The sequence below is a fragment of the Alosa alosa genome, chromosome 10 (assembly GCF_017589495.1).
Source record: "Alosa alosa isolate M-15738 ecotype Scorff River chromosome 10, AALO_Geno_1.1, whole genome shotgun sequence".
Classification (NCBI taxonomy): Eukaryota; Metazoa; Chordata; class Actinopteri; order Clupeiformes; family Clupeidae; genus Alosa; species Alosa alosa.
The window spans coordinates 24,824,616-24,851,271 of NC_063198.1; the positions used below are offsets into that span (position 1 = coordinate 24,824,616).

Here is a 26,656-nt window from a genome sequence, read left to right on the forward strand (position 1 = left end):
ACATTTGTGGAAACTGCGGGCCCATAAATACAAAAAATGAAATGCTTACTGGTATACAACTGGGTCAGGCCACCAGGTTATATAGCCTAGTCGGTGTTTGCTTTGTGTGTCAGGCACAGTAGTTACACATCAACTCAGTCTATATGAGGCCCCAAGGCACTGGGAAGATTCTAAATGCCCTACTGAAGAGGCGGCTAGAAACATAAAAGTCTCATTTGTTGAGATGTAGCCCACAGACTTCGAGTGTAGCTACAGCCCTGCTGGGCAGACATGAGGCACAAGGTAGTGTCTAGGTAATGGTCAAGGTAATGACTGTGATTCAGTTCAACTCGTTTGTGTGAGAAAACAGACTGACAGACTTCCCTCGTGGGCTTCTCCTTGTCTTGTCTGAAGAACAGAATGACCACTATAGCCTAGATCTACTTGTTCATGAACATGAGTGACTTCAATATCAACACTTTTGTTACTCTTCTGTGAACAGCATGGACAAGGTCAGGCTGGCCTCTGGTAGGGAGCCAGTCTTTCTCTCAATCTGGTTTTCTGGGCCAAGGGCTCAAACCTGCCCTGCGTTTTGTTGCAAGGACATCTCCCCCTAGCTGTGGGGAAAGTGAAATGCAGTAAGAAGGCAGTCGGTTGCTGTGTTGTGTCGGCTTCACATTTGCCTGTATCACGGATTTGATAGTCTGGCGCTTGGTCTCGCCATCGACAGACTTCTTCTGGAATCTGTAAAGGTAATCAATCACAGTAACTTTTCTTAAATTAAATATATTGGTTACTCGTCCAAATAACCGTGAAGCAGAGGCATTTTAGCTAACTGTAGCGGTATCAAGTAATATCCGCTAAGTTAGCTAAGCTGTGAAGCTGCTTCAAACTCGTGAAGGCAGATGTTTACTGGCTTGGTTGATGTAAATATGACAGCCTACTGTCTGATGTAAGCATATTTAGGTCCTTCTAGTTGTGCAGAATTTATGGTCATTCTGATCAACCGATTATACGTTTTGGCAGCTAATGTTAATTGGTCAGCTCACGCTAACTATCCTGGCTAAATTAACGTAGCTAACATTAGCAGAGAGACAGCGACAGAGCTAGCCGACCCTCTAGCTAACTAGGAAAGCTAGCCAATATTATCGCGGAGTCGTTTGATTTTTAGGCAACAAGTTTAAGTTGCTGACACACTGAGATGGGTATATTCGTTACATTTCAGGCTGGTAGTATAGTGTTGTTTTCTTGGAGCATATGGGAGAAAGAGGATAAATTACTGGTAAAATAAATAAACCGATAACTTTACTTGGTGACCCTTTCCAGTTGGGCTTAACGTTACCCAGCCACCTAGCTGATGTTAGCACGATAGCCAGTTCAACTAGAAGCTAGCTAGTACAGCAGGCTCTGCCCTCAAGAGTAGCCCTAGCTAACTGTGTGAAAGAACGTCCTCGGTTAATCCTATCTTTAATAACAGGCAGACCAAAGAGCGCACGATCCGACAATGTAAAAAACATTATGCTGTTTAGGTATCTGGTTACGTCGGAGGTAAAATGACCATAACGTCACTGTTTCGACATGGAGAAGTATTTCCTCCCTCTGCTCTAACAGCTGTAGCACTATGCATGCAACGACCGACCAACGTTACTAGCAACAGCTAGGCACCAACACGCACGTCATTTATATCCCTGAGCTCTTAACATTACGTTTGTTCCAGAAACGTTGATTGTACCCACATTATATTGTTCTTTATTGATATATGATTTGAAACAAGGTGTAATCAACGAAATTCAGCGATTCACATGTTGTAGCCTGATATCACAAGGTGTGTTGTTCAGGGAGAGATACGGTGTTGTTATAAATGAGTCCTCAGTCTTATTTGACCTTAACTGTTGTCTGTTGTAGTAACAGTTCCTTTTAAACTTTTGTTTACTTGACAACTCTGAATGTACCTGCTGCATGTAAATGTATGATGTTAACTACAATGAAATGAGTGGGACATGCTAGTCACACTATTCAGTGAAGTAGGATTACATAATCCAGAGCCAAATTAAAACGTTGTACAAAGAAAGACAAACCAGTGTCCCGGATATATAAAACAGGATATGTTGTAGAGTGTTGCTGTTGAGTGTCTGGGGGGTTTGGTCCATCTGGAGCAAAACCTGTCGCAGATTTAATGGAGAAGATTGAGGGTGAAAGATTATGGCTGAGGTGTAATCAGCGTGCTGCAGATTTGAGACCCATGACCCACATTCTCTGTCCCGCTAGTCGACTTGCACTGATTAACTCTGTGTTGTGTTTATTTTGTCCCCATTTGGACAAACCTCACACTGGTGTCTCCTCTGGCCTAGATGAACGGCAATGCCAACAAGAGGGCGCCGACCACAGCAACACAGAGACTGAAGCAGGATTACCTCAGAATAAAGAAAGACCCTGTGCCTTATATCTGTGCGGAACCTCTGCCCTCCAACATTCTGGAATGGTACAGTTTGTTCAATAAATCTGTGGGGTGGCTGTCATGTTCATATGGTCAGCCACTTGGCCAATCTGTTGAAAATTACCATTTGAAATCACTTGATGTTTGTTATTTTTACCAATAGACCATTAGATCACCAAAAGAACAGTCACCATGATGCAGTAGGCCATGGGTGACATGTCATAAGCTGTAAAGCAATCAAGCATTGTATCAAAACTGCGTCCTATGCATTATGTTGTATGCTTCCCTTTTGTGTTTTTTTTTTTCCTTTTAGGCATTATGTAGTTCGAGGTCCTGAGAAAACACCATATGAAGGTAACATGTTATATAACTTTACAGGATGACAATAGTTTCTTTCACACCCTGATTTGTAACTCTCTTTCATATATTAATCTTTAGAAATAAATAACAAATTCATTCATTCATCAGGTCATGTCCCCATTTATGTACTCAGAAAAGGAAGGCATGTTGCTGCTAGATGGTAGCTCCTGTAATGGGTTGACATGGTTGTGTGTTGTCTCATTCCTCTAGGTGGCTATTACCATGGCAAATTAATATTCCCACGGGAATTCCCCTTCAAGCCTCCCAGCATCTACATGATCACACCGAATGGGAGGTTCAAGTGCAACACACGGTAAGGATCTCATTAACAGCAATATCTCAACACACAATCCTGTATGTTTTCCACTTGTTCCAAAGCATGTGGGCACAGGCACATTGTGTATAATTGTGCTCACTGGGAATCAAGTGTATTGCTTGTACATTGCAATCATATTTCTGCTGCCAAAACTGAAGCCTACATGAGACTCTACTGAGATTGTACTGAGATGTAACAGATTGACCAGACCATTTACTATCCTTAACCTAATCACGACAATGACATCAAATATTTTGGTTATTGTTGTTGATGATTCACAAGACAACAACCAAGGATTTAGTTTGTTGCAAAAATGGATGACCATCTACATTAAAAATTCATAATGATCTCCGATTTGCCACTATTCACTATGATCCAGTTTTTCTGAGACTGTAGTATATGTTTTTTGTTCCTCTGGGTTGTTTGATGCATTGTTGGTTTGTTTATATGTGTGTTCATTTATTTGTTTGTTTGTTTGTTTGTTTAGGTTATGCCTCTCCATTACTGACTTTCACCCGGATACCTGGAACCCTGCGTGGTCCGTGTCCACCATTTTGACTGGACTGCTGAGCTTCATGGTGGAGAAAGGGCCCACTCTAGGCAGCATCGAGACGTCAGACTACACGGTGAGCCTGGCCGAGCTCAGAGGTGTCACATGACGGCTCTTAAATGCATGTTTGTGAAAATTAGATACTATCATATTTTAGACTCATATTTTTTTGCTATCAAGGATTCAAAGAGTTGTGTTCTTTTATCCATGTTTTATATGTTTTAGTTAGTTATATTCTTATTATATACGTTTGCATAAATGCATATTTTTGCAAATGTTTAAAAAATATCACACACTTAGAATTATGTTCTATCTGACTGAATACAGGAAATTCATACATAATAACAGTTGTTTTCCCTACCGGGGTTATGATTTATTTATGTTATTTTACCACAGAAACGACAGCTCTCTGCCCAAAGTCTGGCATTCAACTTGAAGGACAAAGTGTTTTGTGAATTGTTTCCAACAGTGGTTGAGGTAAGCCCCCATTTCTTACACGGCACACACACACACACACGATTAAGGTGACTAGCCATTCTAAAAGATTCTAAAAGTGTCAGGTCATTTAGAATGGTCTGCTATTAGAATGGTCTATCCGTAGTGGGGATGAACCTATTTCATTGCCAAAGTGAAATACTTAAATAAATACCAACAAAGAACATGTTCACATGTGGTTAGTATCTGTTTGTTTTTCTTCTGCATCGCTTGCAGAAAAGAGGAAGGACTTCACATGTGTGCACACTACATTATCTATGTGGCTCAAATAGCATACCACACAACAGATATTTCTATTCATAGCAATGCTTTGTTCTGTGTCTAACACAGTCTAGCACAGAACAGGAAGTAGCCAAAGCATGAAGCCTCTATAATGAATTTGTTTTATCTGTTTGATCATTCGGTGACTTAGAGACAGTATGCAACCATTTTGGTAGAGCAAAAGAAAGGCGTGTCAGTACTTGTTTGTCCTCAGTGTTAAGTGGCTGTACTGTGACCTGTGTTTATGTTTATGTTTGTTTGTTTTGTGCATCATCTCCAGGAGATCAAGCAGAAACAGAAGGCTCTGGAGGAGCTGAACTCGCGACCCCAGGCTCTGCCTCTACCCGACGTAGTACCCAACGGCGACGGGCATCACGCCCACTACGGGGCTCCCGTTCTGAACGGCCACGCTCCGCTGGCACCCGGGGCGGCCGCGGCCCCGGCCCCCGGTCTCCAGGCCAACCGTAACCATGGACTACTGGGCGGAGCGCTGGCCAACCTGTTTGTGATTGTGGGCTTCGCTGCGTTCGCGTACACGGTGAAGTACGTGCTGCGGAGCATAGCCCAGGAATGAGTGGCGAGGGGGAGAGGCAGCCACGCGGACGCCGCTGGAAAAGACATGAGACTGGACAGTGGGCTCCCATTCCCCCGAACCACATGCACAAAGACGGCACACCTGCTGCCCCGCCCAAACCATGGAGGGGATGGGAGGGGAGAGGGTGAGGGTGAAGGTGAGGGGGTAGGGTAGGGTAGGTTAGGTTGGCAGGGACGAGGTGTGGCCCCTTCTGTGATTGGCCGGGCTCTGCGGAGAAGCAGGCGCACTCAGGCAATGGCTCATGGGTAGGAGTTGAAGGCCTGGTGACAGGGCTCCCACTGAGAAAACACACACACACACACACACACACACACACACACACACCTGCATATTTCCCCATCCTCACTCTTCTGTTTGGTTCTGCTCCAGATGGATCATGTTCACATTGTCAGGCCTTCTCTGTTTTGAGTTCTGTAAAACAGACAACTTCTGTTGACCTGGTGAAATTAAACACCTGTCCTCGAATAATCAAAATCAGAAAGCCTTACTTAAGGAGCTAAAAGGATCTATGAGCAGTCTTTGCAAAAGTCTTAAGATTCACTGGGTATTTAATCTTTTATATATCTTATTAAACATACTGTACAGCTTTCTAAAATATGCATCAAAAGCAGAATTCTGCTTAATGAAAAGTATACTTTACCCACGCATCTGTTGGTCCAAATGACTCTCGACATTGAGTTAATGGCACAGTGCTCTTGGAAAACTCGCTGAATGAACACATTCACATCTGACAACTGGTCAGAACAACTTGTCCACACAGGAAGTTCCATTCATTTCCTTTATAATAGAATAGAGGAGAATGGCTTTTTGGCCAGAGATTTCAATATTGACCATTGGGATTACAAATTGGTGAATAAAGTACCTCAACATATAGAAAAATAGTACAACAAAACACAACAACCAAGAACTGAACACACAATCTTAGCATGAAGCTTGTAAACCACCAAGCGGAACATATGTGTTTTGTAATATTCCTTCATTTGAAATCAAAGGAACATTTGTATACTTTTGTAAATTGCAGTTGCAACTCTGTTTACAAATTAAGCGTAGAAGTGAGTGTGCTTTTAAAGCCAATTACGTTACGGTTTCAAACAGTCATGTTCGATCAGCCTGAATGTCAAACCACACCAGACTGACTACTCTTACCGTACCCTCTGTTTCTGTGCACATACTACTCACGCTAGCTTGTTTCTGTCATAATCCAGTTTCATGAATTACATTGCAATATCAAATGGCTCAAAGAGATGTGAGAAATGTACCTATTTCAGTGACCTACTACTGCTATGTGTTGCATTGGCAATGAGTAAGGTTTTGGATTCACCCAGCAATCGTTCTGTTCTGTTTTATCTTGTTCCCATCACTGACTTGTGTTGGTAAACATTAACAGATGTTTATTGTGCTCACAATCAACACCCCCTCCATTGCAACACACAGACGTGCAGCACATGCTACATAAGAACATAACACATATTTTTAATTTGACAAAAGAGTTGTTGGTGGTGGGGGGTGGGGGTATCCTCTCTTCCCCCTGTCCTGAGATCGGTGGCCAGAGGAGATTTCCGAGTGGCCCTGGCTATCAGCCTGCCTTCTACCTATGAGCCTGTCAGCCCGGTGTGTCCTTGGCAGGGGATTAGTGACCAATATAATTAAATCTCCAATTGGCTTAACTGACTGTGCTCCATAGAAGCTCTGAGTATGACTCACTTTGGGATCCTACAGTGTATTTTCTTCTTGTTCATTTTGTATTATAATGGATATTAGTTAACTTTTATTTATGATTTATCTTAATATGCTGTATTGTAAATGCTGAACATTTTATTGTACTGTATTTTTTTCTTGAAAACAGTGAAAAAGATATTTTCCTTTAAACATCCAAGCACGATGAAGATTTTAATTATGATTGAATCAATGACATACAGCTAACACCCAAATTCCACCAACATTTGTGTGAATTTGCAAAATGTCTGTTTTCATAGTCATTTTAAATAAAATATCCTCTTTGCAGGAGTTTTTGGAGAAAAAAAAAAAATGCACTTCCACTGCCACGGTGAACATCACGACACAAGTACCCTGGGCCTACATAACAGGGCTATATAACAGATGTAACATCCTCCTTTTGGCGTTATTGAAATACCCAGTTTTAGTAATTTCACAGTTTAATTCAGTGCGTACTGTGTTCGTCATGAATTCGTTTCTTACGTCAATCTTGGTGAACACGGGCCGTTTATCAACGATAAGGGTTGTTTTTTTCCTATCAGGGATTTGCTGTCCGCAGGTTGCGTAACCCTGAATCTCAGCTCCTGCTCGGAAACGTGTTTGGTGGGGGAAGGGGCCGTGCGCACGCGCGCAGGGTTCTAGTTCAGGAAGTCGCTCATAAGCAGCTGATGCCGAGACCTCTGCTGTTCCGGTGGAAGGAGGCTTAACGACTCTCGAAAGAAATAGTAAAAGAAATGTTTCCATCGGAAAAGCAGAGCACTGCTTGAGAGAACCAGCCATTTGGAATGAGTAGAGCAGAAGGTGTCGTTTTTGTAAGACATTAATGGTGTGTCTTCGGCTAAACAATAGCCGATTTCGCTGTTTTTGTCGTGGGCCGGTTGGTTGTCGTGGGATCTAGCCTAACAATGAAGGCCTAACCTTCGTACTCGGTGGGATTTAATCCTTGGATTGATCTGTCGACAGATAACTGCGCATCGTGGAAAAAGGTATGGACAAATATATACTTTCCTACTACATGATGTTTTGTTCTGCATTTGGTTTCGTAATATTAAATATGGCCTCTTATCTTGCTGAAAATTCCTCTCTATGGTTTTGGTGTCCATGGGTTTGTCCTTTTGGTTTTGCTGCTAGCTTGCTAACCAGCGATGGTAATTAACTGTAACGTTAAGTAACAGGTCATCTAGCGCTATCCTAGGTACATATTACACTAACTGCACAATCACTTGAAGTAGTTTTTGTGAACGCTTTGTATTCGTACAGTTCTAAGGTATCGGTGTAACGGATCGTCTCTGAGGTATGTCGGGGTAGCCTGGAAAAATACCGTATCAGACTAGTGTTGTAAACGTTGAAGCCTTACTTTTCTATGAAATATGCTGGGATAACCGATAGCAAGACAGTAGGTATATAGAGGAGCATGAGCTGTTTTTTCCATCTACTATTTTCTCATTTTTTATATCATGACGTTGTCGTTTTGCTGCGTGATACGACTTCATGAAATTACTCAATGTCAGTAACGTTAGCTCTGGGTCGCTTTAGCTGGCTATCGTTGTTTTCCACCAGCAGGGTGGAGCCACTGCGCTGGAAAACATTAGGCTAGCGTTACTGTATCTCTTACCAAAACCGACTAGCAATCTGACCGTTTCCTCATCTGAACTGTTTTTTCTTCCAATGTTTCCTTCGTAACATCAAATCGAACCACCCTTTAACTCTGAACGCAACAGAAACCCTTGGCGCAGTGTCGAAATGGTAACTTGGTTTCACACGAAGGCTTTGGGGCGCTGTGAACATTAGTGTTGCCGTAAATCGACGCCATTGAATGTGCTGTACTGCGAACGAAGTGTAATCTAGTCCTGTAAATATATTGGTCCAATGAATAGATCAAAGACAATCTGATTCACATCGTGTCCAAATATATCGGGTGAACGTGTGCGTTTAATAAAGAATATAGATTGGGTTTCGAATTTGCGGTCCTGGCAAATAGGCTACGCCTCTGATGTCTTATCCCATTCAAAACATTGACTTTAAAGTTAATGTCTAACATCTTAATCTGTGTTGGGCATGCATGCAATGTTATATGTTTATAAAATGCTATAGCGAGATGGTTTATAAATACACATTCACTGCCATGGCGCATTGATCGTTGTATAGAGGATTTTAAATGCACCACCATTCTTCACTGGTTTTACTTTCCAAACACTCCCTGTATCATCATGGTCCTCCCCCTTCCGCAGGTTTAGGTATGGCCTCCCAGCTGCAGGTGTTCTCCCCTCCCTCTGTGTCGTCCAGTGCTTTCTGCCGAGTGAAGAAGATGAAGGTCGAGAGCTGTGCATGGGAGGTGTCGACTGAGCCCTACGGCTCCGTGGGTCAGGCCTATGGCTTCACGCCGTCGGCCGCCCTGCCCTTCAACTCCTCTGGCCTGGTGTTCCCACCCGCCGGGGCGTCCCGCGGGCAGGTGGTGGTGCGGGCAGCGGACAGCACCGGCAGTCTCCCCCGCACCTCCCACAACAGCAACAACAACAACAACAGTGGCGGCAGTGGCAGTCAGCACGGCGACTCCCACGGCAGCCGGGGGCAGAGGTACGGTGTGAAGCGGAAGAACGAGGAGGTGGACTCGTCGAGTGGCGGCGGCAGTGGTAGTGGCAGCGTACAGATCCTGGAGGAGCTCTCTGCACCGGCCTTCTCCGCCCGCGCAGCCGGTGGTGGGGGCAACACGGCCCAGTCCATTGCCAACTCGGCCCCTACCACCAAGAGCAGCAGCTCCAATGGCGAGGGCGACTACCAGCTGGTGCAGCACGAGATCCTCTGCTCCGTGTCCAGCAGCTACGAGGTGCTGGAGTTCCTTGGCCGCGGGACCTTCGGACAGGTCGCCAAGTGCTGGAAGCGTGGCACCAACGAGATTGTGGCCATCAAGATCCTCAAAAACCATCCTTCATATGCACGTCAAGGCCAGATAGAGGTAGGTGGGATGAGACCATATGACCTCCCTTAGCACAACACCCCACTCAGCCTATGACTCCGTTTTTCCCCCCGGGGGTGCACGGGAAAGCCGTTTCCATGCGTGTTCCAGAACCTTGAGAAGGAGCTTTTACAATGTATTCAACATGGTTATGGTATTTAGCAGATGCTTTTGTCCAAAGCGACATACAAATAACAACAATACAAAGTTAAATTTGACAGTAAACAATTTAAAAAGTTGGTAAGATTACATTAAGGAGAATAGCATTAATGAACAACAATGTCAATTCAATCAATAGCCTAATGAAAATGGATAAATTATATAATATAGAAACCATAACACGTAAGAAAAGCTAAACTAAGTGCATTTTTTGAACTTATCTCATGAGAAGTTCTTCTGTCTCTAATAATGTATATTCACATTAGGCCTTGTCTTGCTATTTAGACTGACTCGCATCCTCACTTTAGTTGAAATGAAAACTTGTGCCCACAGTCTTCTTGGTGGGTGAGGATCTGCTGCCCTTACTGATGTTGAGTGTCATGTTCTGCCCGTGCAGGTGAGCATTCTGAAGTGCCTGAGTGCGGAGAACGCGGACGAGTTTAACTTTGTGCGCTCGTACGAGTGCTTCCAGCACAAGGGCCACACGTGCCTGGTGTTCGAGATGCTGGAGCAGAACCTGTACGACTTCCTGAAGCACAGCAAGTTCAGCCCTCTGCCTCTGCGCCACATCCGGCCCGTGCTGCAGCAGGTGGCCACGGCGCTCATGAAGCTCAAGAGCCTCGGCCTCATCCACGCCGACCTCAAGCCCGAGAACATCATGCTGGTCGACCCCATCCGCCAGCCGTACCGGGTCAAGGTCATCGACTTCGGGTCGGCCAGCCATGTCTCCAAAGCGGTCTGTTCCACGTACCTGCAGTCTCGCTACTACAGGTGAGCCGGCCACACCAGCACAGGTGGTCAAGTGAAGGAGGATGCTGCATGCTTTTTTTAAGTTTACCCCACAACAAGAGGAACAGGTTTGAGTCTCTGATAATCATGCACTCCTGTACCTGTGCTGTTTAGTGCTTTTAGTTTTACTTTCTACTTTTACTTTTACTCTAGTTCAGATTTATGTTTATTATATTTAGCAGGCACTTTTGTCCTAAGGGACTTACAGTGACTTCAGTGAACATTACATTTATAATAAAATCAAATAGCCAAAAAGGCAATATTATTAATAGACTAAAATTAATTTAGCAGAAATATCAGGTTAACCATACACATATTCAAACTACAACTCAGTAAGGAAAAAAAAAAATCCTGTACATCACTTCGGGAATAATTTATTTCCGTAAATATGTATTTATTCATTCAAAGCCATTGCCTCTTTCCGTGGTAGTAAGTGAAGAGCCCAGCATAGCTAGCCACTTGTTATCAGCATGCCCAGTAGATGTGCTCTCTTTGACTAACTCTGACAGACCTTGTTCTTTGTACTCCTAGAGCCCTAATTTAAATACTGGGAAAAGTGCAGAATTAGTCTATAGGCCCGAGTTCTGCGGCGATATAGGTAGTAGAAAGTGACTGGGACTTTGAAATGAGCGAGACTTCTCCGATGAAGTGAAATTGAATAAACCAATCACATGTAACCAGTGTTAAATTCTGATCTATCTATCTTTTAATAATTAACTTTGGCCTGACTCTGCTCACGTTGTGCGTCTGACTTTACTCTGGCCATAGTGCACATGCACTGCACAAATACACAGCCAAACTCTCCCCTTTCTGAGGAACAGCATTATGTGGCATGAAACAGCTTTTAGCTGACCCAGCGTGGTTTATACTTAGGATTATTCTCTGGATTCTCTGTCAAGTTTTCACGTTGTCTTGGAAACCCACAGGGCTCCTGAGATCATCCTGGGCCTGCCCTTCTGCGAGGCCATTGACATGTGGTCACTGGGCTGCGTCATCGCCGAGCTCTTCCTGGGATGGCCACTCTACCCCGGCGCCTCAGAGTACGATCAGGTGGGGCCCTCAGATTACTCCTGCTCTCCACTAGTTACCCAGCATCCTCTGCTGCTAAGTGCTACCAGTGCTTAAACTGGATCTTGCACTCATTACATGCAGAGAACATGCAGATACAGATGCATACATATTCTATATGATCCTCATGCAGACTTTTATTTTTTTTAAATAGCATATGGCATACATGTAGATTGTTATCTACTCAAATACTTGCACATAATTAAGCATATGATCTAATATCGCATGTTGCTATTGTATGTTTCTCTTCTGTTTGGACAACTCCTAACACCATAGACTGTAGTTGTGAGCTCCATTGCCAATCAGAGTTTGTAATTATTGGATATGTATGTGTCTGTGTGTCCCCTTTCAGATCCGGTACATATCTCAGACACAGGGTCTGCCAGCAGAGTACCTCCTGAGTGCTGGGACCAAGACCAGCCGCTTCTTCAACAGGGGCCCAGACTCCAGCTACCCGCTCTGGAGGTTAAAGGTTAGACATGGCGGTCATGACCCTTGAACTGAACAAGACTACCATTTAGGCTTTGGAGTGCAGCTGTTGCTGTTTTGTGAGATTCCACACGATTTGCCTTTTGCATCAGTGTCTTTCTTTGTGATGATCTTCAGTCTTAACCCTTAATCCGGTACGAATGTTGGAAATTGAATGTTCTAAAGAACATCGGAGTTCATTAACTTGAACCAGAGCCCTAGAGAGGGATCTATCTCTGGGTTCTCTGAATTGAACATGGAAATTTAGAATCTTACATTGTTGCAGAACAGAATCTTCAGTTAGAATGTTCTTAACTCCCCTGCTGAAGGATCATGCACAATGTTCTTTAGAAGGTGCTCATGTGTTTTGTATCGAGGGTCAATGCAAGGTTGTTGACCCAGTGCACAGACATTGGTTGAAATTCTAGGAGATTTACAAATGAAACTATGGTCTCATAGTTCATCTCTTTGATGAAATGCCTCGGTGTGGGGCCATCCTTAAAAATATTTTTCGTTTGCGTAACCCGACCGACCCTGTCAATTTAGAACCAAACCCAAATATTTATTTTTTTCCCCCTTTTAGTCCGACCCGACTTGCGGTTGTAAAACTTGCGTTAATACCGACCGATTGTTTTTTTTTACTCTAAACAACCAATACAAATGCAATAAAATAATATTTCTTTTTAGTAGGCCCAAGTATTGTGAATATAAATTGCCTACATGCAAGCGTGGCTCACTTAAAAAAAAACCTGTGGCGTCATCTCTACACCATTGGTTTTCGCATGTCACACTATGGCCTAAACCGTTTCATTCACACAAACTGATAACGCTTTTACTTGGCACGAAGTTCTGGAAGAACTGTGGCCAGATCTTTTCTCATCCCTCCTCCCCTAGTCTAACGGTGACCGTGTCGGAGTATTGAAATTGGTTGTGGTCTATTCAGCATTTTCTCAAAATATGGGTCCATAACATGGAGACTGCTGGTCCGCGGAGTCGTGGAGTGAAATTAGGCCGGTGCTTCATCTGATAATTTATGCGCAGTTGATCAAGAAACCGCGGATCGGAAAAAAAAAAACAAGCGTTTCTGCTATCGATGTCATTAAACATGGAGCCCTACAATTAAGTGGTGGTATGAGCATTCATTCAATGCTGGCGTCTTGCGAGAGAAACTGAAACTAATCGATAGCGTTGGTATCAAAGCTCCGCTTCAACCTGTTGGAAGGCTATTTATTTATTTAACGAAACTTAATAGAACGGCGTTGTTTTTGGAACTTCCTTAGAAACAGAGCAGAGACTGTATAATACACTGTATAGCATTGAGTATTGCATAGTCAAATTTCAATATACGCGTGGCCAAGAGCTATTGTAGCCTTCTTTCTGGGTACATGTAGATGAGCCCTATGACCCAAAAGTCTGCCATGACCGGGCCTCAGGTCAAAGAAGTTTGAGAAAGGCTGGTCTATATAACCTGCATCAGAATGAGGTTTGCAATGAATGCGCCTGAAGGCGGGTTGAAGACCCAGTCAGTTACGTCCACGATATGCACATTTGTGTAAATTCATTCCCTCGTAATCACCATGACCAAAATTGTACTTTTTTTTTACTTTGAATCTTGAAAAAAAAAATATTGACCTACCTACCGACCCATTTTTTTAATTTTTTTTTTGGCTGTTACTGCAAACAAAAATATTTTTAAGGATGGCCTGGAGAAGGGAGTGTACAGCAGTGTGGGTGGATCTGAGTGTTTGGGTGTCCTGTCAGTAATTCAGGTGGGGAGAGATCTCGCAGCATTTCAACTCATCAGTGTTCCTCTCTCCTGTATCTGTGTGCAGACTCCGCTAGAGCACGAAGCCGAGATGGGCATCAAGTCCAAAGAGGCACGGAAGTACATCTTCAACTGCCTGGATGACATGATGCAGGTAAAAGTTAAAGTTGAGTCGTTTTATTTACTCTTCCCCATATCTCTTTAATATGAACCCGTTCGGTGCGTCCGTTGAGCCGATTAACATCTGCTGTGGTTTCGCCCTCCACACAGGTAAACCTGTCCGCTCACCTGGAGGGAACGGACATGCTGGCGGAGAAGGCTGACCGGCGGGAGTTCATCGACCTCCTGAAGAGGATGCTGCGCCTGGACGCCGATAAGAGGATCACGCCTTCCAAGACCCTCGCCCACCCGTTTGTCACGATGAGCCACCTCCTGGACTTTCCACATAGCTCCCAGTAAGAGCCCTCCTCTGCCCCCCCTGCCCCCCCTAAGAGGCCATTACAGTGTGGAACCTCTCTAACCTCCACCAGTGTGTAGCGCCCACCTGGGCCAGCTTATTCCAGGGAATGGGGGGGGGGGGGAGTCGGTCAGTCAGTCTGTCTGCCAGTAGCACACAAGCTAAGTGTGGTGTTAGCGTAGCACACACGATAAGTGTGGTGTTAGCTGCACACCAAACCAATGTGCAGCTATCAGGTCAAAACACTGGTTCTTTGTCTGAAGTACGGCCATGAAGAATGCTTTATTCATTATGCTCTATGTATTATCTTTATTTATATATTTATTTTGGGATGAGTGCAGGACATTGTGTCTTGTCTTATGTAACTATTTGGTTGGATAATTCAATACTATTCAATTCTATTAGTTTCTAGATTAGAAGAATCTGCAGACTGATTGTATTGCCTCTAAGTCATGTGTGGGGAAGTGGCTGACCTCTCTTGCTCTCCTACACCCTCGCAGTGTCAAGTCATGCTTCCAGAACATGGAGATCTGTAAACGCAGGAGCAGCTCGTACGACAGCGGGAAAACCTTGTTTGCTGCTAACACGGTCCCTGGAGCCGCGGGGAACCTTACCGTCACCTTCAGTAGCCAGCTCAACCAGCACAACCAGGTAGGGAGACCACAGGCTTACCCGTACAGGTGGTCAGTCACCGGCACACTTCCCCTCAGTATGGGTGATGTGGGTGTTAGGTGTGATTAGTCACGGTGATTATTGTGGATTAAGAAAAGGCTAAAAATAATGACCGGATCCTCTCTAAGCCTGAGATGTAGAATTACTCAGACAGATGAGTGACTCCTCCTGAGCTGAGAGATTTCCGCCTATGACTTCTTTATCAGTCTTATCGCTTAATCTCCAAGCTCAGAAGGAGGCACACATGTGCCATGCCTGGCCCTGCAGATACTGGATGGGGGGGGTGCTTATCTGATTTGCGTTGCGTTTCCCAGGTGCCGTCAGCAGGAGGCGCTGTGCCACTGCTGAACTACCAGCCGGCGCTGTACCAGCAGGCCACCATCAACATCCCGGGCCTGACGCAACCCAGCCTGCCCATGCAGGCCCGCACTACACAGCTCTGCGGCCAGCCTGAGCCCTTCCAGCAGACCCTCATCGTCTGCCCCCCCACCACTATACAAGGTGAGCCACGGAACTCTCTTCCCTCAGTGTTTGGCTAAGATACTCTAATGAAATGCTAATGTCAATTCGGGTGCCGCTGTTTCATTGCAATCCAGTGCAAGTTCTGACATTCTGGAAGGTAGTGCTCTGTACAAAGAGTGTGGTTTGAGAGTTTCTGTTTACTTGCCACAACGTGAAATGCTCTTATCACAAGGAAAGCTGTTCACCTTAATGACCTTATAACGTCTCTCCCCAAAAGGGCTCCAGTCTTCCAGCAAGGGGTCCAGTTATCCGGTGAGGATGGACAACTCCGTGCCTCTGGGACAGCAGGGCCAGTCCTCCCAGCCTCTACAGCTCCAACCGGGCATGCTCACACAGGTAATCCAGAGAGAGTGTGTGTGTGTGTGTGTGTGTGCGCACGCGTGCCCAACCCTCTCTCTGCTCTTCGGTGTGTGTTGTGAGAGAGCGCGTGGCTGCCGTCAGTAGTCATGGCTGCCAGATCCGCCTGTGATGCCAAACATCAAGCTTTTGCCTCAGTCAGATCCGCCACTGTGCCCTTGTGTTCCTGGTGAGATGAGCGCACAAGCATGTCTGTGTGGTTACGTGCACACACCGGTGTTTGTGCGCTCGTGTGTGCGAGTGTGGTGATGTTTGTTTTGTATCTTGATCCACTGTGACCTTTGCCCTCTCCCCCCTCGGTGACCCTCCCTGCCTCCCCCAGGGCTCCTGCACGCCTCTGATGGTGGCCACCCTGCACCCGCACTCAGCCGGGGTGGCACCCCAGTACCCGCTGCCCCTGGCACTGGGCTGCGGGGGGCCCAGGCCCACCCTCCTGGAACAGACGGCCACTGTGCTGGTAAACGGACCCGCACCCACCCGCCCGCTCGCCCCAGCGCATCCAAACAAACACCCTCCTAACAAACAAACAAACAAACGGCCCTCTGCCACTCTTGCTCTTCCTCTCCCTCTCTCTTCATTCTCTTTTCATTTCTCTCTTTTCTTCCTTCAGTTGTGTTGTTACTCCTCCAGTCTGTCCTGTGTCCCAGTCTGTCCTGTCTCCCAGTCTGTCCTGTGTCCCTGGTCTCATTCTAGAACTATTGTCCTCCCTTTCTCTATTTCCATTGCTTTTGCTCCTATTTCTCCCTCCTCCTCATCTCCTTTCTCTTTCTTTCTCCCTCTTGCTCTCTCTCTCTCTCTCTCTCGCTCTCTCTCGCTCTCTCGCCCTTTCTTTTGATTCCCCCCTCATCTTTCTTTCTTTCTCATGCTCTCTCTCTCTGTGCAGGTTTGCAGGCATGGGACGCATGCGCTGACTCGTCTGTGCTTGGCTTGCAGCTTCTCCCCCCTCCATGACCCCCCCCCCCTCTTTTCTGCAGCTCATCAGCTCACAGGAGAGGAGACGTGGTTTGGCTGCAGCGAAGTCACACACACACACATACACACAATCTCATTCAGTCTCTCTCTCTTTTCTTTCTTTCTTTCTTTCTTTCTTTCTTTCCTCTCTTTATCTCTTTTTTCTTTGTTTGTTTCTTTCTTTCCTCTCTTTATCTCTTTGTTTCTTTCTTTCCTCTCTTTATCTCTTTGTTTCATTCCTTTCTTTCTTTCTTTCTTTCTTTCTTTCCCTCTCCTAGCTCCCTCCATAATGGTGCCAGTCTGTCCACAGGTGCCATCTTGAGGCTTTTGCAGTTTCTCCTGATTTAACAGGGACCTCCCATAACCACACCTCCTCTTTCTCAGCTCCTCAGTGATTGGTTCTTCCTCACAGGGCAGCTCAGCAGTGGATGCCTGCCTCCCTCTCTCCTCCTCTCATCTCTCTGCGTTGCCTGATTGGTAGTGTTTGCATGCTTTCCATGCTTGGCTTCAGCGTGACTGACGCGGTCTCTCTAACGCTCCAGATTGTTTCAGGTCGCCAGCCGGCGGGAGGGAAGGGCCAGAAACGGCCTCTGCTTGTTGCATTGCGTGTGCATATCACTGACCTGTAGGTGACTGATGCTGCTGCTGATGATGATGATGATGATGATGATTTGATGGTCTGTTTTTGTGTTGTTAGCGGTGTATCTGGTGCGCAGAAAGCCTGTCTGCATTGTTGAGCATGTTGGCTAAGGCCGCAAGCATTCCTGTGCATGGCGCAGTGGCTTTTTCACCCATCGCCCCCACCCCCTACTACAGTCAGCCCCCCACCCACCCCCATAGCAGCGGACTCTGGGACTGAACCTGCCTAGAGCCCCCTCAGGGTATTCCCAGTACATGGTGTAGTGCCTGGGCGAATTCTCAGAGTGAGTGGTAAAGCCTGTAGTAGCAGAGCCCTGTGTTTTTTGTTGTGCTAGGAGAATGAAGTCATAGGGTTCTTCTACTTGGAGGTTTACCACCTGCCCTGAGTTTAGCTCATCTGGGTTGGTCCGGTAGCTAAACCATGTACTCAGGAGTACCCCTCTGGTCCCTACCAGACCGGGACTGGTTCTGGACTGTGTCAGCTGCTATCTGGGCCAGCGTGTTTTTCTGGAGCAGCACTAGTCTGCCTCTAAGCCTCACGCCTCCATACCGCTCCGCTCGGGGCCGCTTGTCCGAGAGACAGCAGGAGGTCACGTGGGGTTCACACAGGTCAGATGTGCTCTCCAGACTGCACTCTGCTCTGAGATGGACTTCTGAGCCAGCGTAGTCTAACACCGTTTTCTTTTTTCTGGTTTTCCTGTGTGTGTGTGTGTGTGTGTACGCGTGTGTGTGTGTATAGCAGGCCTGGCCGTCGGGCACGCAGCAGATCCTGATCCCGTCGGCATGGCAGCAGGTCCCGGGCGTGGCCATTCACAGCGGAGGGCACACAGCGGTTGAGTCGCCACTAGTGACCGATGCGTCCGCCGTCCAGCACACACCCGGCTGGAGGTGAGAGGAGCACACACACACACACACAGTGACTGTATGTGGGGTCAGTCAATTTGTGTCACTTCATTGGTGTGTGTGTGTACTGCAGGTCATTAACTGTAAGTGTGTGTGTGTGTGTGTGTGTGTTCCTTCCTTCAGGGGCTCCCACAGTGGTCAGCACAGCGGCGTGTTGCAGCAGAACCCTCACATCCTGGGTGGCCATCTCACCCTTGACCCCACGCAGTCACTGGGCAGAGGGGTGGGGCACGGTGGGCGGTCCCAACAAGAGAGGGGTGGGGGCAAGAGGAACAGGGGGCGGCGCCAGGAGAGCAGGAACAGGTAAGGTGTCACTTCCTGTTGGAGCTCATTACAGCAGTGCCATTTAATCTCCGTTGTTTGTATGTTAGAATGAGAGGATGGCAGAGGACAGGATGGTACAATAAAGTTTAATGCACCTCGCACACACTTTTGTGTAATATAGGAAATTATCTTGACTATTTGTGTGGGATGTGACCAAATGACCAAATCTTTTTATTTGTCTATTTATTTGTTATTTTATTTATTTGTTTGTTTCATTTATTTTCCACAGTGGTCCTCTGATTGGCACACCAGCGTACACCGCCACACTCTCTCAGCCAATCGTCATCTCAGACACACCTAGCCCTGCTGTCAGTGTCATAACCATCCACAGTGACACTGAGGACGAGGATGAAAGGAAGTTTCACCCAGCGAGGTGAGGTCATTTCCTGTGTCTGTTCTACCAAATTCACTGCTCATTTTTTATGCTGAAGACGTCACCTTTGCCTGTTTCAATGAGTTTTTGATATATTCTACCATGTAATGTCTTAAGATGTCTAGGGCTGTTTTGCCAATTTATCATTTTGTAATGTATTTGACAAATGCAATTTCACCCAGTGACGTAATCTCGTTTTAATTTTGGACGAATAATTGACCATCTCCATTTCTCTCATCAGCTGTGGCCCCAACCAGCGTGCAAATGTCATCAGCTGTGTGACGGTGCACGACTCTGATTCGTCCAGCCCCCTGACCCCGCGACCTCGGCACGCCCTCCTGCGTGGAGGGTCCACCCGCGGGTCCAAGTCTCTGGCGGTGGTGGCGCCCTCCGTGAAGACGCAGCAGGGAGAGGGCACCACTTCTAAAGGGGCGTCCATCACAGGTCAGTGCCACAGGACTGCACAGCTCAACCAGTAACTGTAGCGTATAGACGCAACACAACCACCAGCAACTGTAGCATATAGACGCAACACAACCACTAGGATGTGTACAAATACAGAGATATGCAGCATATACTGCTGACCCCAGTGGTGTAGCCAAGTTGGCTGTAGTGGGTATACTGTTCATCAAATGTTAATGTTAATACGTATTCTTGCATATTTTAAGTGGGTAGACTGAGATGGTGATGCTTTTTAAGTGGGTATACTGCATAGTCCTGTGTAGTTCTGTGTATCACGTAGACTACACCACTGGCTGACACAGTTTCACTATGAAGTTGTCTGGACCAAGTCCCCTAATTGTTTTTTAAGTGTCTGTCTGTGTGTCTGCGTCTGGCTCTCTTTTGATGTAAGCCATTTCTGTTGCCCCCTGCAGGTAATTCCCAGAGCGGCTACCTGAAGCCCAAGCGTGCTGCCACCAGGCAGCCGTGCAGCTCCGGAGAGAGTGTGGAGCGCCACCTGCAGGCGCCCAGCAGATCACAGCCGCTGAACCTCAGCCAGGTAATCCCCACTCACCTGTACACCTGCTGCCTCTCTGCAGGCCTCTGAGCTAATCAGGAGGCTGTGTAGTCAGTAGCTAGGCGAGCTTACACTTTCCTACATGGAGTAAAAGGCAGTTCACACCAGGGACGAAAACTATAAAGATGACTAACAATAAAAGCATCCACACTGGCCAACGATAATGAAAGTCTCTCCTTGTGTTGATTTGATGGATTCTGATTGACTGCCAGCTTTTTATCGCTCTCAAAATTGCTCTGAAAGTGATCCCCAATGATATTGTTCATGAGGTTATTGTTATAGTTTGTGTGGATGTCGTGATTCTTATTAGCTAAAACTATACTTTTTTTGCCATTATCGTTTTTTGGTGTGAATGGCCCTTTACTCCCTCAATGTTCTGTGTACGCAGAAGTCAGAATGTTGGTCTTAGGCCGTCAGTGATGTGCAGTGCAGATTAATGGCGATTGGCTGGTCAGTTAAACATATCTCTTGGCTCTCCCTGACAGCCCACTCTGGTGTCCTCCTCTTCCTCTTCCTCCTCATCGTCCTCCTCGTCTCAGGAGCGAGGCAGCGGTGGCGGCTCACTTCGTCGGCAGCACACCTATCCACCGGCGGGCGTCCCCCCCACCTCCTCCTCCTCCTCCTCTTCCCCTCCTCCTCCTCCTCCTCCTCCTCCTCCTCCTCCTCCTCCTCCTCCTCCTCCTCCTCCTCCTCCTCCTCCTCCTCCTCCTCCTCCTCCTCCTCCTCCTCCTCCTCCTCCTCCTCCTCCTCCTCCTCCTCCTCCTCCTCCTCCTACTCCTCCTCCTCCTCCTCCTCCTCCTCCTCCTCCTCCTCCTCCTCCTCCTCCTCCTCCTCCTCCTCCTCCTCCTCCTCCTCCTCCTCCTCCTCCTCCTCCTCCTCCTCCTCCTCCTCCTCCTCCTCCTCCTCCTCCTCCTCCTCCTCCTCCTCCTCCTCCTCCTCCTCCTCCTCCTCCTCCTCCTCCTCCTCCTCCTCCTCTTCCTCCTCCTCCTCCTCCTCCTCCTCCTCCTCCTCCTCCTCCTCCTCCTCCTCCTCCTCCTCCTCCTCCTCCTCCTCCTCCTCCTCCTCCTCCTCCTCCTCCTCCTCCTCCTCCTCCTCCTCCTCCTCCTCCTCCTCCTCCTCCTCCTCCTCCTTTTTATTTTTTTAGTGCAATAGAGAAACACTATCCCTGTGTTGTTGTTGTAGGAAACCAGAGAGACTATAACTAAGATGGCTCCTGGTTTCTTGTGGCAGTTAAACAGGTTTCACACTAACCTCCCCCTCCTCTCCTGTAGTCGTAGTCTTGCCCCAACTCTCAGTAGTGTCACTGGTGTTTTCTGTGTTTTGTGTTTTTTGTGTCATGTTTTGATTTACCTGCTATATCTCTCTCATTTCATCGTTTTCTCTTAAATTATGTTTTCCCTGCTCTGGATGCCTGTGAGTGTCGTTCACCGAACTTCTGACGACGCTCACGGTGATTTAACGGGGGGGATGAAATGGACGGAGGTTTGGGAAGAGGAGCAGGATGACTCTGTTCACGCTGAGCAGACTGGGACTTATGTGGCGTAATTACTTGAATCATATAAACTGCAGGTGAACCGTAGCTGCAAGAGCAATAGAGGACGTTAGTCTTGAAGCCTGCTTTGACAGATGTCTGGGTGGTTGGTTTGTTTGGAATGTCTACCATGTTGAAATGTTAAGATATTTCCCCATCTTGATTAATTCATGTTTGGAGGTGGAAGAAGGAAGAAAAAAAAAAAGTGTCCGCTGGGTTGGAAAACATCTCCCAAAGTGATTTGTGCTCCTTGCGTATGTGTATAAAAATGACATGCTCTAGTTAGAAAATTGCCCCCTTTTTTGAGTTTCCTTGTGTCTGTCCTATAAAGTACCATAGGAAACCATTTTGTCTAATTGTTAACCCAGTTCCTTTCTGTATCTTGTACCCAAAGAACTTCACTGGTGTAGTTTAGAGTCCAAGTATTCAGCACCTCACACTCTATCATGGTACCGTCAGGCCATAGCCCTGGAACAAAACACATACGGACACACGGCCTCATCCCACATTCCTTGTTTAACCTGTTCATTTGATCCTGTCCATACCTGGTATTTCAGTAAGAATTGTAGAACAGCGCAGTCACATTTGGTCAATAAAAAGAAACATGACTCTACCTGCTTTGCCATTCTTGTTTCTAAACAACTTGTCACTGCTATGTGAAATGTTGAATTGTTTAATACATTTCTGTGTAGATGAGGATGACTTCTGAAGTGTAGCCCAAAAAGGCAGCTCAGGTTTGAGGTTTGGGTGGTAGCTGGGGGTCGGTTGATCTTTGGGTGGTGGATGGGGTTCGGTTTAGCGTTGAGGGTTTGGGTGGTAGATGGGGTTTGGTTTATGGTTGATAGGGTTGGGGTGGTAGACTGGGGTTCGGTTTAGTGTTGATGTGGTTAGGGTGGTAGAATGGGGTTCGGTTTAGTGTTGAGGGTAGGGGTGGTAGAATGGGGTTGGGGCTACCCCAGCTTTCATGTCTTTTACCTCGCCTCAGCGCAGTTATTTGTGCTCTGCCTTGTGGAGCTCCTCCATGATGCTGATCAGATTCAGCAGGAAGGACTGAATCTGGAAACAGAAGAGAAACACATGCTAGTTGATCTAACAGAACGAGCTCTGATGTCTATGGTGTTTGGCAGACACTTTTGTCCAAAGCGACTTCCAGTATATGAACGCTACATTCAGGGGAGGACATTGATGGCCTGCTCACCATAGGTAGACCCTTCTAAGCTCATCTGTGTTTATGTTCTACAAGCAATCAAACTGTTTGGCCCCTATAGCTTTTTAAACATCCACTTTAGTACATCAGTCTAATTAGTGCCTCTCTGAGCTGTTGCAGTCTTCTGCAGTAGAATTTAACTCTGGAGAATAGTTTAGAAGATCTACAATTCCTGCATAGTTTTGTGTCCTTTGCTCCATTATTCATTAGTGACGCCTTAGAGAGCTGCTGCAGTGATACTCTGTTATAGCGTCCTACCTTACTGAGTTGCTGCAGTGATACTCTGTTATAGCGTCCTACCTTACTGAGTTGCTTCAGTGATACTCTGTTATAGCGTCCTACCTTACTGACGTTCTGCAGTAATGCTTTGTTATAGCGTCCTAACTTACGGAGTTGCTGCAGTGATGCTCTGTTATAGCGTCCTACCAGAGCCCGTCTACGGAGAGCCTGACCACTCCGTATTAAGTGTTATTGTACCGAATTTTGGTTGCAGTTCCACCAGAGTTCCACTGGGGGCGATCGCCATGAGTGCAGAATGAATGGGAGTCAATGGAGCTAGACGGCTAAATTTGTCTCTTTCACCTGATTGTCGTTGACAAATCTGAGATTTGATTGTAGTTTGTATAACTTCAACATGGGTTATAGGTCAAAAGTTGAATGAACGAGTACAAAATGTCCTTTTGATTTCTTACAGGTTGGGTCGTTGTTGCCCATAACACGCTAGCATTGTGCTAATGAATGACGTCATTGACACGTTTGAAAGGCTTTTTAGAACAATTAATTGACTTTAAAAAATATAATACTCAACCAAGTGTATTTTCTTTGCCTCCCCTTTCGAATACAATATTCAAATTACTTGAAAAAAAATTATATCCCGAGAAAAGTGGATTTTGAGGGGTACAGCTCCATAGACCTCCATGCATTCTGCACTCGTGGACGAGCGCCCTCATGTGGAACCACAGCAGGAACTGCAACCAGTTCAGAAATCGGAAGTCTTCCGAGAGTGGCAGTTCTCCCCTTATTAGACATTCTCTGGTCCTACCTTACTGAGTTGCTGCAGTGATACTCTGTTATAGCATCCTACCTTACTGAGGTTCTGCAGTAATGCTTTGTTATAGCGCCTTACTGGGCTGCTGCAGTGATACTCTGTTATAGCGTCCTACCTTACTGGGCTGCTGCAGTGATACTCTGTTATAGCGTCCTACCAAAGATCCTTGATTACTAGCTCCGCTTTAACCCTCTCTGATCCTACCTTATTGTGCTGCTGCAGTGATACTCTTAGGTGTTATGTGTTATACCATCCTACCTGACTGAGCTGCTCTCCTGTGTCCTCTGTACACATTCCCCGTTTGTCTTTGCCACACATGGACACAAAGAGGTTGAGAGTGGCCATCTTGATGGTGCCTAGCAACAAGGTCTTCTTGGCGGCCGTGTTCTGTATGTGTACCCACTTGGACTCCTGTTGGGAAGACAGAACAGGAAGACATGAGAGAGGGGCAATGCACCTGAGGCCCTGAGATCACCTGTCCCTGAGCATACCTAGCCCTGGAACACACCTGGCCCTGAGCTAGAGCTTAGATCGGGCCCAAAATCAAGCCCGACCCTACCCAAGCCTGTGAACGTTGTGCCCGAGCCCGGCCCAGCCTGACACAAGGGGGCCTCTCATAAAAATGTATTTTCGTTGGTGAGTTATTGTGATGAACTCTTGCACCCCCTGCTGGCTTGTGTGAGTTTGGTGAGTTATTGTGATGAGCTTATGCGCCCCCTGCTGGCTGGTGGTGGACTCACCCACAGCATGGCGTGGCTGGTGACGGTGTCCAGCTCTGTCTGCAGCAGGGCCAGCTTGTTGTTGTAGTTGATGATTCTGTCTTGGCTCTGCTCAATGTAATGTGCCTGCAGAGTCAGGGCTTGGTTGACCGATGCCTCGCCCTCCTTGGAGTTCTGCAGCAGGTCCTCGCGCGTCTGGACCAGTGTGTCGAAGCGAGGCATCACCTGCCGAGGCTCGTCAAACTGGACAGCGGAGAGAGCAGATGGAAAAAGACACTAAGGGGAGCTATTCCACCTGTGTGTTTGGCGTGGGACCGTGAGAGATGTACCTGGAGTCAATGGGGGCAGCTCACCTGTTCTAGCTGGACATATCTGTCGTGTCTGCTTTAGAATGACTATCCTTGAGGAAAACGTACTTACTGTAAGCCCTCTTGTCATTAACAACATATCAGAGGAAACTGATTGCTTTTGTCTCTCTATTCATTTTGTGATGCATGTTTGTGATGTGTCTACAAGATGTTTGTTTTAATCACATTCTGTATTTCAGTTGAAAATGTCACACACATACACACACACACACACACACACATACACACATGCAGACACACAGACACACACACACACACACACACACACACACACACACACACACATACACTCTGCCATATCTGGTCAAACCTGTCATTCAGACCCACCTCTACTCACCTGTGGTCCTTCTGACCAATCCCCCTGCATTCATTACCTGCTTGCACAGCCTGACCACTTTAAGCATATAGTCCAGGTAGATCTCATTTTTCTTGGCCAGCCTGGCCAGCCGGTCCCTCTCCTCCGTGAGGACCTGGAGGTCCACCTCGAGGGCCCGCAGCTCGATGGCCTTCTGCAGCGCCAGCTTGCGCTCGTTCTCCGCCTTCTTCATGGCCCGAACGCGCTTCATCTCATTCTCCTGACGGGACCGCCGCACAACCACAAGTTACCACAATCACAATGCATGCACTAACATTAACAAGGCTAAAAAATAACCCGTGTCTGAACACCTCAATAATGAAACTATAAATAACTAAAATAAAGAAACTATAAATCAAGCAAAAAGACCAGAGCATTAGAAATGTAAACAGCTAAGCGAAACTGGAGGCTCCTCATACTTGAAAGGATTTTTTCCCCAGCAGGCTTCAATCAAACTATAAAACACTGAAAGAAAGCTGGATCATGGAAAGGAGACATCCAAACCTGCTGCTATATTTATACAGTCATCGGCCACACATACACATGAGCAGAGTATGCAATCTGCAATCTGAAATAAACCAGTAACCGTAGTATTGTTCTATCTCGTTTGTGACAAGTGGAGCAAACTGCAGTTATGATAAATTATTATGGGGCACACAAACACACCTTAAGAAACTGATCAAATTTCAATAAATGACCCTTGATCTCTGCTTCCTTGACTTTCAGCTCTTCCCTTCTCAGCCGCCGGTTTCTAGCAGTCATGTTGAAATCCTACGGATACACAATGGAGTGGATCTGCATTTCTATGTAGGCTACTTGTACTTTGACAATGACAATAAAATCTGATCTAATCTAATCTAATCTAAAGAATTAAGTAAAATGAAGACTATGACAGCAATTGTTTCCCACTTCTTTGACGGCCAGCATTGCCTGATGGACGTCATTTTCCTCCTGTTTCTTCTTCAGCAGACGGGTGGCAGGAGCCACGAAATCTTCACTTTGTTTCCCCCTGTAGGGAAAAAGGGAGATGTAATATTATACTGCTGGGTCTCACCAAGAACAGCTACCACAACTAGAATTCGTAAAAGCATCACATACAAAAGCTGATGCTGTAGATTGTTTTTAAAATGATTGTTAAAAGCTGCTGCCAAGTCATTGGCCTTGTTTTTGGCATCCATGATTGTAGAACTGTAGAACTGTAGAAATGCTTTCAACATCAAAGTGAGGGTTTAGAATCATTCCAGGAGAAACCAACAAACATCATACCAGCATAACAATGGAGTATCATAGCAACACGC

At 46.3% G+C, this 26,656-nt stretch overlaps 3 protein-coding genes across 3 annotated transcripts; 2 read left to right on the forward strand and 1 right to left on the reverse strand.

The window, feature by feature from the left end:
* The first annotated feature begins 590 nt into the window (after window positions 1–590).
* LOC125301652 (ubiquitin-conjugating enzyme E2 J2-like) lies at window positions 591–7,000 on the forward strand. The gene is made up of 7 exons (XM_048254296.1): window positions 591–731; window positions 2,331–2,461; window positions 2,730–2,770; window positions 2,987–3,089; window positions 3,580–3,718; window positions 4,039–4,119; window positions 4,679–7,000. Exons 2-7 carry the CDS (start codon window positions 2,331–2,333, stop codon window positions 4,970–4,972), a joined length of 789 nt encoding a protein of 262 aa, XP_048110253.1. The 5' UTR covers window positions 591–731; the 3' UTR covers window positions 4,973–7,000.
* A 297-nt stretch (window positions 7,001–7,297) lies between these two features.
* hipk1b (homeodomain interacting protein kinase 1b) lies at window positions 7,298–22,357 on the forward strand. The gene is made up of 18 exons (XM_048254531.1): window positions 7,298–7,695; window positions 8,941–9,665; window positions 10,222–10,595; window positions 11,540–11,663; window positions 12,034–12,153; window positions 13,982–14,068; window positions 14,185–14,369; window positions 14,872–15,022; window positions 15,358–15,544; window positions 15,783–15,901; window positions 16,245–16,379; window positions 18,252–18,400; window positions 18,539–18,718; window positions 18,969–19,112; window positions 19,354–19,556; window positions 19,988–20,112; window positions 20,616–20,767; window positions 22,354–22,357. Exons 2-18 carry the CDS (start codon window positions 8,949–8,951, stop codon window positions 22,355–22,357), a joined length of 3,156 nt encoding a protein of 1,051 aa, XP_048110488.1. The 5' UTR covers window positions 7,298–7,695; window positions 8,941–8,948.
* LOC125302277 (coiled-coil domain-containing protein 42-like) lies at window positions 22,319–26,586 on the reverse strand. Its single transcript, XM_048255389.1, has 7 exons — window positions 26,457–26,586; window positions 26,268–26,367; window positions 26,025–26,129; window positions 25,378–25,578; window positions 24,657–24,878; window positions 24,175–24,327; window positions 22,319–22,717 (listed from the first exon to the last, which is right to left on the reverse strand). The coding sequence occupies exons 1-7, from the start codon at window positions 26,573–26,575 to the stop codon at window positions 22,652–22,654; spliced, it is 966 nt and encodes a 321-aa protein (XP_048111346.1). The 5' UTR covers window positions 26,576–26,586; the 3' UTR covers window positions 22,319–22,651.
* Window positions 26,587–26,656: the final 70 nt, after the last annotated feature.